Source organism: Mus caroli, unplaced genomic scaffold (genome assembly GCF_978045245.1).
Source record: "Mus caroli unplaced genomic scaffold, Mus_caroli_1 scaffold_4, whole genome shotgun sequence".
Taxonomy (NCBI): Eukaryota; Metazoa; Chordata; class Mammalia; order Rodentia; family Muridae; genus Mus; species Mus caroli.
Genome location: NW_028227259.1, coordinates 50,778,942 through 50,791,986, shown reverse-complemented (window position 1 = coordinate 50,791,986; position 13,045 = coordinate 50,778,942). Strand labels below are relative to the sequence as shown.

At 34.9% G+C, this 13,045-nt stretch overlaps 1 protein-coding gene across 4 annotated transcripts in view; it reads right to left on the bottom strand.

The window, feature by feature from the left end:
- Positions 1-13,045, bottom strand: part of Slit2 (slit guidance ligand 2) — a 334,272-nt gene that overhangs the window by 59,573 nt on the left and 261,654 nt on the right. For all 4 annotated transcript variants that reach the window (XM_085836687.1, XM_021161791.3, XM_021161793.3 and 1 more), the window contains 6 exons: positions 11,554-11,720; positions 10,471-10,603; positions 6,336-6,404; positions 4,265-4,336; positions 3,326-3,397; positions 1,756-1,827 (listed from right to left, as the gene is read on the bottom strand). In XM_085836687.1, the coding sequence (XP_085692813.1) occupies positions 1,756-1,827; positions 3,326-3,397; positions 4,265-4,336; positions 6,336-6,404; positions 10,471-10,603; positions 11,554-11,720 (585 nt within the window). The remainder of the gene's footprint in view (positions 1-1,755; positions 1,828-3,325; positions 3,398-4,264; positions 4,337-6,335; positions 6,405-10,470; positions 10,604-11,553; positions 11,721-13,045) is intronic.

Genomic DNA, 13,045 nt, shown 5'->3' with positions numbered 1-13,045 from the left:
TTTCCCATTTCTATAAAGTGCCTGATTTTATTTAAGATAGTAATATGTGAGTCTAATATTAATATATGATATTATTATTAAGTAGTTTCATAAACTTATCATGCTTGGACACAAGAGGTAGCTATATGTGAGGCAGTTTTCAAAGCTAAATTACCTTCTGACTAGCAACCGAAATATACAGTTGAATCATAATCTAGGGAGCCCTCTAAAATATTATTGCAAAATCATAACACTTTATCTTGTGCAAATCAGTGTCCACATTTTATCAAGCATCACAATGCAGTGTTTCCTTTATACATATGTCAGTCCCAAACAGTTCAAATCAAAGCACGAGCCAAATGGTAATTTTGATTCCTTTGCTCTCTATTGACATTTCCCAGTGCCCTTCTGAATTGAAGGAGAGAGAAGTGAGTAAGAAGAACTGTTAATGATCTACAGCGTGGAAGAGAAATGTGTACCACGGAGGCATAGCTGAGCCCTGACAGGACAGAGGACCTTTGAACTGGATCACTGTCCGCTGTCATGGGGAGAGTCACATAATGAACTGGACCCTCAGGTCAAGCAGGACTTATGCTGTGCAGCCTTCTCCGATCCATTACCCTAAATCCACTTCCTCCTTTATGTAGCATTCTGGCATCAGCCACACACCTGACAGTAGCAGTTTTTATTTTCATACTGTAGCTCATGAATAGGGCATGAGTTTGCAAAGAGAGCTCTTCATATGGATCTTTGGTGAGGTAGATGCTGAGGCTCAAAGATTACATGGTAGAGGTCTTTCCTCCTGTAGCCTCTGGTCTAATGGCATAAATATGAATTGGAGGTATCCATCTGATAAATGGATATATACAAACCATACTAATACCAGAGCTTCCATAAAGCAAATTCAGATAAAATATGACTATATATTATTTTTCATGTCTTTCTAAATTTTCTAAACCTTTATCCTCTTTTTTTTTGAATTCTTTTGAATTTTACTGAGATCATACTGGCTTTGACATCCAGACAGATAATTGCTACTGGATAGCCCAAATATATCATCACGAAAGGAGGCTTTCTAGCCTTAGATTTCTTTTCTTCCTTCTAGCTTTGAGATATCTTACTATTACATCTAGTAATAGGCTAAGGATAAAATTCAATACTGCTAATGTTGTGTATATGTGTGTGCATGCATTATGTCTATATAATTTAGAAATAATGAATATATGAATATATTTTATATACTTGTATATATACAAATATATATGTCTTTCTCTCTCTATATATGTACATAATCCATTTCTACCTCCATTTTTATTGCAACTATAATTATGGGGATAATACAATATTCAGTGCTGTCCATGTCCATATTGACAGCACCATGGTCAATGCTATATTTGTGGAATAAATGAATCAAAGCAAAATGGTATATGATTCATGGAGAAAGTAGTGCATGGGACACAGCTTTGGAAAGTAGAGTTGGGTAAGAATCAGAGAGCAATCAAAAATAGTGCAGAGAGGCCAGAGGTCTGTTTTCATATAAAAGACACTTTTAGCTGAGTCAAGACCACCCACCTGATGAAGATTGCCAGGCCAAAGAGTAAATTAAAATTTACTCGTAGGTGGCAAGGTATTCAATCTGAAAGTCAGTACATTTTCTTTCAAGATTCAATCAAGCATAGCTCATAGTTACAGCAAAAGAGCAGTAGAAGACTATTGCAAATATGTTAATCAGAGAGCATCTGAGCCCAGCACTGCATCATTGAGCCAGGTACTCACAAGTGTGACAAGGCTGACAAGTCATTGAAGGCACCTTCAGGCACAACAGAAATGTCATTTCCATGTAAAGACCTAAAAGAGAAAAAGTTCAAAGCATATTTCTACACGTAGAAGGACTTCATTCTTATTGAACATTTTAGTGGAAGAAGGCAATCTATTCAGTAAGCTATGTTTGAACAATAGATATCTCTTTAGGAAAGTAAAAGCCAGCCCATACGTCACATCATCTACAGAAAATAAATTGTATATTGAAGAGTTAAATGTAAGATGAAATTAGCAATTCCTTAGAACGTATGCTGTTCATATAATTGTAGGATCAGGAAAACTTGCCACAGTATACTATAAATCTCAGAAACCAGAAAGAGAAGAATATGAAATAGCCTACATGGTAAAATTTACAAAATAAAGTTAAGCTAAGAGGCTGTGTGCAAGAAAGTGGATGGCAAATATCATAACCACGAAAGATAAGACATTTAAATCCTTAATTAAAAGGTGTAAAATCAATAGTAATTGTACAGATGTTGTACTATACAGTGAAAGTAGTGTCCAATAGATAATGGCTAATGAAGCAATGAGGCTTCTTAGAACACACACTGCAAACGCTCAGCAACGATACAAGGACTCAAGTGCTACAATCATTTGAAATACAAATTAAAACAGCCAAAAATTCATTCTGTCATCGCAAAGTGAAAGGTTTACAGAAGTGCTTTGAAAGGATATTCTATTACACTCTTACTGGAAAACAGAATTAAGTCATTGACAAAATATTGTTTGGGAGACTAGCTGACAGTTCCTGAACTATCCTAATATCATGGAAAAAAAAACTCCATAACAGGGAATCCCTTCTATACCATCACTTTCACGCAACTACATCTGCACCAAGATAAAACCATAGATGGTTCATTTGAGTGTCATAAAAAACAAAGATTCCATGAATCCGAATGCTAGTGGACACGGGCAAGGTTAGCAAAGGTATTTTCTTCAATCCAAGGCAGAGTCTGTACTAGGGAAACAGTTGACAAACAGCTACACACGGTTAAAAAAAACCACACTAACGTGTTATTTAAAGTAGCTCATGGAAGAACAAGATAAAATCCTCCTCATGACTGTTAAGAGTTATATAACTGTGGTGGATAAAAAGAAACACCAAGAACAAAGCCTGAACGAATATGGTAAACTAATTCACTTCACAGAAAAGGATTCAAGTATAATATGGTTTCTAAAGAAAATAAGTTTCCCTATTTTATCATAAATTAATTGGACCTATATGTGTTAGTATTATAGTATATATCAGTATATTTATTGATGTCAATATATTGCTATATACTATAGTATATAGCAATAAATGACTACCACAGTAACATGTATTACACAAGAGGAGGTAATGTTGTCTTAATCCAAGTACTTGTACAATGATACCATGTGAAACAATTGTCCTAACTTCAAATTTCCAGTAAACTGTGACATCATGAAATAGCCATGAATAACAAACTGATAACATCACCCCCCGGCAAAATAGCCCATAACTCAGGTCTCCAAGAAATGTGATTGTCAAATACAGGATGCTTACAGTAACCGAAGAGACTTCAATCCATCAAAAGTTCGTGGAGGGATACATCTCAGACGGTTGTAACTGAGGATTCTGTAAATAAACATATGTCAGCTCATCTAACATGGGAATCAAGTAATATACAAATGCCATTTTAAAGCAAAGCAGTTCAGAAAACAGTCATTTGAGCAATTTATGAATTGAATGTATATATATATCATTTACATTGCTCATCTCTGTGTTTTAATTCTACTATGATAATCCATTACCTAAATATAACTTAACAGTTTTCTTACTATGTACACATGCCTCACTCATCCTCTGACTGGGATATCATGCGCTGTGTGGTGGTTTGAATGAGAATGACCGCAGAAGAGGCTCATAGATTTGATTACATGGCCACTGGCATGTGGCACTATCTGAGATGAATAGGAGGAGGCCTTGTTGGAGGGAGAGTGTCACTGGCTTTGAAGTTTCAAAAAAACAAAACACAAAACATTCTAAGCCCAAACTCTCTCCCTTCCGTGTGCGTGTAGATCCAGATGTAGACTCTGCTTCTCCATCCCCAGAACTGCCTGAGTGCCTCCATGCTCTCTGCCATGATAAAAACGCACTGAACTTCTGAAGCGCCAACCAAGCACCAATTAAATGCGTTCCTTTGTAAAAGTTTGCTGCCATCGCGGTATCTCTTCACAGTAATAAAACTCAGATCAACACACCCGGTAAGCTTAGTCTAAGGATTTCTCATAATTGTATCATGGTCTTAAAGAATATTTTCTGTGTGTGTGTGTGTTTCTTAAGCTACACCTAACATTTTGAGTATCTTTTCCTCTTCATTGTTTCTATTTCTCTAGATGGTATTAACACTCCATAAGATGACAGGCTCACTCTGGTCACCAGGCCCCATGTAAAACTCCCTTCTCACCCCAAGAGTAAGTGAATATTCAGTACCACACTTACAAGGTGAGAAGCTGGGTCATGTTGCTGAAGCTTTGATTGGAAAGGGTGCTTATTCGGTTGTTACTTAAGTCTCTAAGAGAGAAAAGCGAAGACATCGAGCTTACATTAACCACACTATGCATCATTAGGGTTTGGAATAAACCACCAATCCTTCTGGTTCCATTAGCTCTCCATTCTGTAATTTCCTTTCATGTATATATATATATGTATATGTATATGTATATGTATATGTATATGTATATACACACACATATATATACATATGTATATATATATGTATATCTGTTAATACACAAATTCAAATTTGCTAATTGGAACAATCTTTGAATTAATTACATTCAAACTGTCATCATAAGAATACCTGTGATTTGACTGGTGGCTAAGTCACTGACACTCAGAAAGTTCTCAATAAATATTTATTTAATGAATAGGTACACATGGTGAATGTTGCTAATTGGCTATTTCAGAATGCATTTTGTATTTTTAACCATAAAATATATTATGTGGATATTAGCATTTTCTTATTATATATAGATTCACATGTATTCAACTATTCTAACACATGAATAAAGGGAAGATCAGTAAGAGATAAGGGTCAACTCTTCTTGTATTTAAATTCCAAAATATGAGTAAAATAGACACTGTCAATTATGAAAATGATAGGAACATTATAGGAGCCTTATGATCCATATTTTTGATGTTGAAATTCTAAGTCTAAATTTTACGAAGTTGCACATATTTATAAAAATATATTTATATAATGAGCCAGTAGTAATAAACATTTCTAGAACCACAGATCTCATTTTTAATTTGTTATAAGTAATTGTGTGCTTTCCAATAAATGCCCCAAATCTTTTAAAATTACTTTCTGAAAATCACAGCTAGGTTATAGCTCAATAAAACACACCTGTTCTTCTATTAATAGTAAAAGGTATGGTCAAAGTAGTTTTCTCCTTAGGTAGGCCCTATGAGAATTTCTATTTGAACTTCCCATATTTCATGGAAAATGGAGACATTGTCTTCACTTGCCTCTGTACATGTAGATAAAATTTACACAGATCATGTAATAATTCCTTCTCTTGAACTTCTTGGAACTTACTACTTTGGAATAAAACCTGTTCTACGAAACTTAACAATCTGCCTCTGAAACTAGAAAAAATATACATATATATACACACACACACATATATATATATGTATGTGTGTGTGTATATATATTTATATATATACATATATATATATATTAGTATATATATACTAATACTAGTGGTACTGTAGAGCCATTAAAATATTTTACATTTCCTACTTTCTCTATGTGCTCTGAAATGCTCTCAGTCACCAGCAAGGCTACTCGAACATGGGAAATTATATGTAACAGGGCTAGGCCTTTTTTAAAAATGAGGTGTGAAACTAGATCAATTTGTGTACAGATTTAAATGTCTCCATGTTTGTATGTCTTGCATTCAAATTGTCATTATAATATCATTTCATTCACTGAATAGGAAACGAGTTATTTTCTGAAGACAGAAATCTCATCTGAACAAGGAGTTAGTCTTTGGAAATGAATACTCAGAATGTCAAGATCATTGTCTAGAGTTCAAATCCAGATGCTTACTTAAAATGAACTTTAGTATTTATAGACCGTAAATTATTTTAAAATGTCTTACATAAGAAAGTCAAGCAAAAATATATGTTCAAAGCATTGACCACATTTTGTTTGCCATATAAAATAAAATATTTCCCCACTATCTTTATGATTTCTAACAATTAGCCTCTTTTTGTATCAATAAAGCATCCTTTTTACTGCTTGCATACTTTTTTTTTTTTGATTACTTAGATATTATTCCGTCTTTGCTTCTTTGGCTAGACGAGCTTTCCCTAATACTCAGCATCACCTGACTGATGTTCAATAGAGATGTAGCTAGTGATCCTGAACCACAGTGATCTAGCAGAGAAGCAGGCCACTGTAAGTGATCTATGTTACATGAAAGGCTCTCTAAATCTTCTGCATCTTGCCATTCCCAGTTTAATGAAATAAAATAACATAATGATGTGAAAATATTCTACTCACATAAGTGTTAAATGTTTGTAGTTAGAGAGTTCCTTCGGGACCAGTGTAAACTGGTTCCCATCCAGATACCTAGAAACAAGGACAGAACAAGGTCAGCTTAAAAAGTTAACAGTGGGAAATCTCAAACCAAATGGCCAATATTTACTTTGAACAGAGATGAAGAACCACTTGGCAGTTTTCTCCTTGAGATCATGTTCCAAGCTGCGATCATTATTCAAGACAAGTAAAGGGCAAATTACATAGTAGTTCAATTTAGTAGAACTCCTTGTGGCTCACTTAGGCTAATGCATAAAGCTGAGTACAGAATGGTGAGTTCAATATTTTGTGGTTTAGCCAAAAAGCAAGCCAAGCATCTAGCCATTTTTCTATCAGCAAGAAGGTCTATCCAATGACTTATATATTTAAGTGGCCACCAGTTTCTTTGCATTTATAGATAGACAACACCATGAAATGGAAGAATTATTAACCAAGCCTAGTTATTAAGTTTAAGTATTCTTTTCATTGCATATATATATATATATATATATATATATATATATCTCAACACATTTGCTAAATAACAATGAACAGTTTTAGGATTAATTTTGAGTGTAACTAGACATAACTTTAAGGTGGTAGATTTAGTGTAATAGGGCTTTCATAGAATAACAACAAAATTTCAAGTATACTGAAATTAGCATTGGAATACAAAAGAAAATTTCAAATAAAAGTACACTTTTGTCTATCTTATTAGACATAGGCAACTTACAAAAACATAGTAACTCACGGGATATAAAAATTTAAAAAATGCTAGGATTTAGACCTATGATGCCACAAAAAGAAAAAAAAACCTTCTTTTTTCAAAGTGGTCCTTTCCTAGACAATATATATTACAAGAGTCTCAAGCACTTGGGTCATCTGCCCCGAAGTACAGCTGATATCAATAGTAAAACATTGAAGATATGTGTGTGTGAGAGTGTGTGAGTGTGTGTGAGTTTGTGAGTGTGTGGGTGTGTTCTGATCCAATGAGGTAATCATTCTTGAAACCTCAAATTGAAATTGAAATTTTAATGTTTATAGGAAAAGTCAGGAAGTTGCCTGAGATAAAAATCTACAATATTTTAAAATGTAAACAGATCTGTAAAATACACAAGTTGTAAACATACGTGACTGACATGAGATTATATGTTGCAATATGACTTCTGATAAGTCCTCAAATTTTCTTACACATATTTTATTTTGCCCACTTCCTTTCCCTATCACATTTTTTGTTTGTTTGTTTTTTATTAGGTATTTATTTCATTTACATTTCCAATGCTATCCCAAAAGTCCCCCACACTCTCTGCCACCCACTCCCCCATCCACCCACTCCCACTTCTTGGCCCTGGCGTTCCCCTGTACTGAGGCATACAATGTTTGCACAACCAATGGGCCTCTCTTTCCACTGATGGCTGACTAGGCCATCTTCTGATACATATGCAGCTAGAGCCAAGAGCTCCAGGGGATACTGGTTAGTTCATATTGTTGTTCCACCTATAGGGTTGCAGATTCCCCCAGCTCCTTGGGTACTTTCTCTAGCTCCTCCATTGGGGGCCCTGTGATCCATCCAATAGCTGACTGTGAGCATCCACTTCTGTGTAGCTAAGTTTTTCTAGGTACCACCAGAGGGAAGCAGTGTACCGTGAATACCACCAGTCTCTTAGCCCAGAAATGCTGCAGCAAGACAAAAAGACTCAGAAGAAAACTCTGTATGTCTATTTGGAAAACAGTGCAAGAGGGAAGGTATACGACACTGATTAAAACTAACGAATACCATTTGTTCAACTTGTCTACCAATACATGGTTATGTTGCCAAATTCTTTAATAATTTAATGTAATACACACACACTTTTTTCAATATGAGTGAGTATATGACTGGAGAGAAGGCTCTTGCTGACTTGGTAAGATTCTAAGAATAATCTCTCCAGGAGGTGAAACTTGAGTTTCAAAGATGAGTTAGTTTCCTCCTGATCTATTTGGAACAAACTATTCTTCATAGAAAATAAAAGAAAACTATTTGAAAAGGAACTTTGGTGTGATGTCAACAGAAGACTCAACGGAAGAATAGAAATGCATTTATGGCATAAATAGGGTCAATCAGGAAATTAAGATTAACACAGAAATGAAAGAATATTTAAATTTTGTTGATGAGTAAAAACAAAAGGCTAGTTAAAATGGAAAAGAAAAGCATTCAAAGAGAATGTGGATGCTATGTCCCTCACTGGGCTATTTATAAAATTTCACTTTGCATACAAAATACAGGTTTGTAATTGGGAGTGGGGAAACGTTATAGATCCCTATGACTATGTGAAGAAATATTAGAACGTTGTTTAATGAAATATACTAAACACAGTGCTAACAGTCAATTAGCTCTAGTGTTTGTTAGGAGAGAAAAATAACTGACCAGTGAAAAGCATTTCAGTTCTATTTATTTATTTATTTATTTATTTATTTATTTATTTATTTATTATTGTATATCGGATCACATTACAGATGGTTAAAAGCCACCATGTGGTTGCTGGGAAATGAACTCAGGACCTCTGGTAGAAGAGTCAGTGGTCTTAACCACTGAGCTATGTTTAAGTACAGCATTCAGTTCTACCGTTCTAAGGCATACATTCCTGTTTGCTAATACTGTTTACTCTCTGAATGTTTGATCCAGTACCAAAATAGGATCCATGAATTGAACATGACTTGAAAAATGAGATCTTTACAAACTTAAGAGACATGTTCTTCACTTGATGATAGCCAAAAGCCTAAGGGGAAATAACTAACATATTCTTAACCTGATTGCTTATGTTGCATACTGCCCAAGTGGTAAAAGTGGATCATGTGGACTCCTTGCATGCATTGCCATGAATGATAGGCATATATCTGTAGAGGCCACATGCAGATTTAACGTTATTGATCCATGATTCCAGAGAAACAGAAATTAAATAAAGACTAAATGACTTACTTTGACTCAGATAAAATATTTTCCTATCAAATTGCAGTTTAGACATAAAGGAGTGGGATGAAAGTGGCATCCACGCATCCTGATGCTTGCATCTGATTTTCTTTCCATACTGCATGCATGGCATGGATGCAGCCATAGGGCTTTGAGCTGAAAGTCTGACTTCTGAAGGTCTACTTATATGGATATTGGCCATGGGATTAGTATTTAAATATCAGTTATTCAAGTATCAAAAATAACTGGCCACATGTCCTTTTGGATCTAATGGACACTGACTCAAAAAGGATAATGTTTCTTTAAATGAGAAAGATTCTGTCAGCTTCTTTTAATTCCAAGATAATTATTATCCTGTGTGGTTAAATATTGTCCCAGAAGTCATAGAGATTTAAGGATGTAGTGTTCACTAGACACAGAAAATAAATTAACTGTGCAACATTTCCCAAACTGTATTTGATGGAACATTAGTCTTGTAAAATGCACCATGAAAAAGTAAGGGGTGAGAGAAGCAGTAAGTTCAGGATCTATATGGTGTCTGCCTGTCCTTATTGGAGCACATTAGGCACAGAAAGTACAACAAAGGCACCAAGAAATCTTATTTATATAAAACGAAAATACATCCAACCAGCAATTCCCCAAGTTCTCTAAAGTGACTTTTGCATTATTGCTTTATAAAATTACTTTGTATTCATGAAGCCGATCTAGAAATGTGATCCTAAATATCTGTATTAGATCATTATCCCCTTGATGTATAAAACATTAGTTGGAAATGTAGGAAAAGGCAAAACAAATTAAGGCAGTTAAAAATTCAGCTTGACACAATTTAGAATCACCTAGGATAGAATTTTAATGTAAGACGGTCTGGACCAGGATTGTCTTAATTACATTAATTGTTCAGGGAAGAATAAGCTCACTGTGGGTGGTATTATCCCCTAGATTTGGTTCCCAAACCTTATGAAGTATAGAAAGAACACAAATGAATCTTCATAAATTCATTCTCTCTTTATTGTTGACTGTTGATGTGACTAGTTGCTTCTAGTGACTATCTTGATTTTCTTGTAATGATGGACTTGCAAAAAAATAAACCTTCTCTCACATAATGTTGGTTTTATCACTGCATTTAATAGGAGGTACAGAAAGGAAACAAGGAGGACAAACTGTACTTACAGCTCTGTGACATCTTTTGGAATACCTTTAGGCAAGACCTTCAAGCCCTTGTTGCTACATCGTACCACTGTATCCAAGCAGGTGCATTCAGAAGGACAACGGGAGAGTGGTGAGCAACTATTGTCATCATTTCCTAGATCACCACAGAAAAACGCAGACAGATTTACAGTTTAGAAGGGACTAGAATGGAGTTTTTATGTTTTGAAAACTTTAACAAAAACAAGGGTATTGAGCTATGTAAATAAAAACATCATTTCTGTATATAGCACTAAGTACTTACAGATTGGCATTGTGTATGCATTAATTTTGGGATCCCTAAGACAGGATTTCAGAAAAATAGTTCACATTCTAGTACTACCAACATAATTTTAATCTTACTAGGTAATTATTTGTTCAGTTACTTATACAGTTTTTGATCAGGATATCCAAATAGAAACTGGATTAAGAAGAAGTTATAAAGAGATGGACATAAAGGGGCAGATTACCTTCAAATTTTTAGAATCACATGTTAAAAATGTCAAACTCCAGTTAGCTCCCTGTTCACTGGTAATAATAACAGAACTTGTTCTACCCACCTCATAGGACTACAGTGAGCACGAAATCAATGGCCCAAGAGCACGAGAGAGGGGAGACTGACTGGTTGGTTTTAATAGAACTTCTAGATTATAATGGATTTTTGTTTTGCTTTTCAGATTTGGAAACAATTCCCTGTAAAAGACACACTGAGAAAAATAAGGCTAAAATTAAGCTCTATGAGTATCTTTCACAAGTTGGGAGCCTGGAATTCTTCTAGAACATTTACAAGTAGGCATTCGGTAGACCTGAATGTGAAATGGCAACCTGAGAAACGCAAATGTCTTGCTAGAACAAAGAACGAAGCTACAAAGAACACTGCACAGTCCTTAGATGTAAACTGGACCATGATGTGAGAGTTGTTTTTAAAAATATTTCTGCCATACCATGAGCCCCATTTGCTACCTTGTTCTACTGGACTTAAGGAGGCATGGTCCCCTGGATGACAGAACATCAGGTTGGTCCCGTGAATGAAGATCTAAGACCCATGATTGGTCATGCATTTCTTACCATCATCACAGGTGAAGTCCTGAATGGCTACATCCTGGATTGGGATTTCCTTCAGGAAGTAAGGTTTTTGGCATCGAGGATTTCCTGTTACAATTCTTTTCCTTCTGAGCCATTCTCCCAGCCATGCCAGGTGACAGTTACAGTTGAAAGGATTGGCCAAGAGGTTTCTAAGCACCACATGTAAACAAAGCGTAGTTCAGCTTAGAGTTAATCTTCTTTTTCTATATCCTAGGTGATCATTTCTTCACACGCTTTTGCTTAAAAATGATTCCCGCCCCACTCACAATCTTTGAAGGCTCATTTCTCTATATGCACACAATCATATACAAAAATGCCATGCATATTTTTTCTAAAATTTGTATTCCTGGAACTAAAAGACAATACATTCTCATAAGAAAATTCTTCGAAAAACTTTATGCAAAAAATATATGAAGGCAGTAATCTGGGGTTTATGCAGTGGATTGTGATAGATACTTCACTTACAAATATCTAAACATGTCAGAGATCTAACTTACTGTCAAACTCTCCTGCGCTGATAAAGCAGTGATTTAATATAAAGATGAAGGCTGATTACCTTATATTATTGAGTTTAACCTGACAACAGCTATTCCCGTAATTTGTCATCTCAAGATTTCCATCTCTTGCTTGCTCCAGAGAATAGCTTTCCTATCCAAACTGACAGCTGAGTTGATTAAATGCCAGTTATAAAAATGAATTTATGTCTACAAATCTCAATACTTTTGGCATCTCATACTTAAGCACAAACCTATTGACAGTCGTATTATTTATAAACATGCCATCTTTAATATGCACAAATTAGTCTCTCCATGTAAAATGTCACACTTCATGTGGGACAGGGATTAAGTACTCTACTGATAAATGGATGCTTGATTCTCTTTCTTTGTTTCAGTGACTCGAGCAGTCTCAGACATGTTTATGGAACTGTCCTAACTATCATTTATCCCCATTCTGTTGAGTTAGGTTAGGACTTAGAAACTGCTGTGACAGGGAAACCATCAGTTAATAGAGCTGTAATAGCAAACACCTTGTTGAGAAAATGACATAAAAAAGGCCTGGAATTCATTGTTCAAAGTTTATTTTTAAGCGGTTTTTAAGTTCTGTTTGTAGACATAGAACTATTCTCAAGTTTCAAGTTGTCTACATAAAATATTTTCTGAAATAGGCTCAACTCACTCTGCCCAAATTTTTCAAAGGCATAGTAATTGGCCTCTGGCAAATAGCTTTTACTTTCAATCTGTTCATCTTTATATTCTTTTGTCACCAAGAATGATTCTTTTAGAGTATAGATGGTTGGTAATAAATCTATCAATTCTGTTTTTATAATACTTATGTTAAAATGTTTATTGTTTAGAATATGACAGGACATCTGGGACATTTGCTTGTTCAAGTTAGAATAATTTATAATTCTAAATTTAAGCCACATCATTGACTCCATTATTATAAAAACAACTAGCTGAAAAATACTATGTAT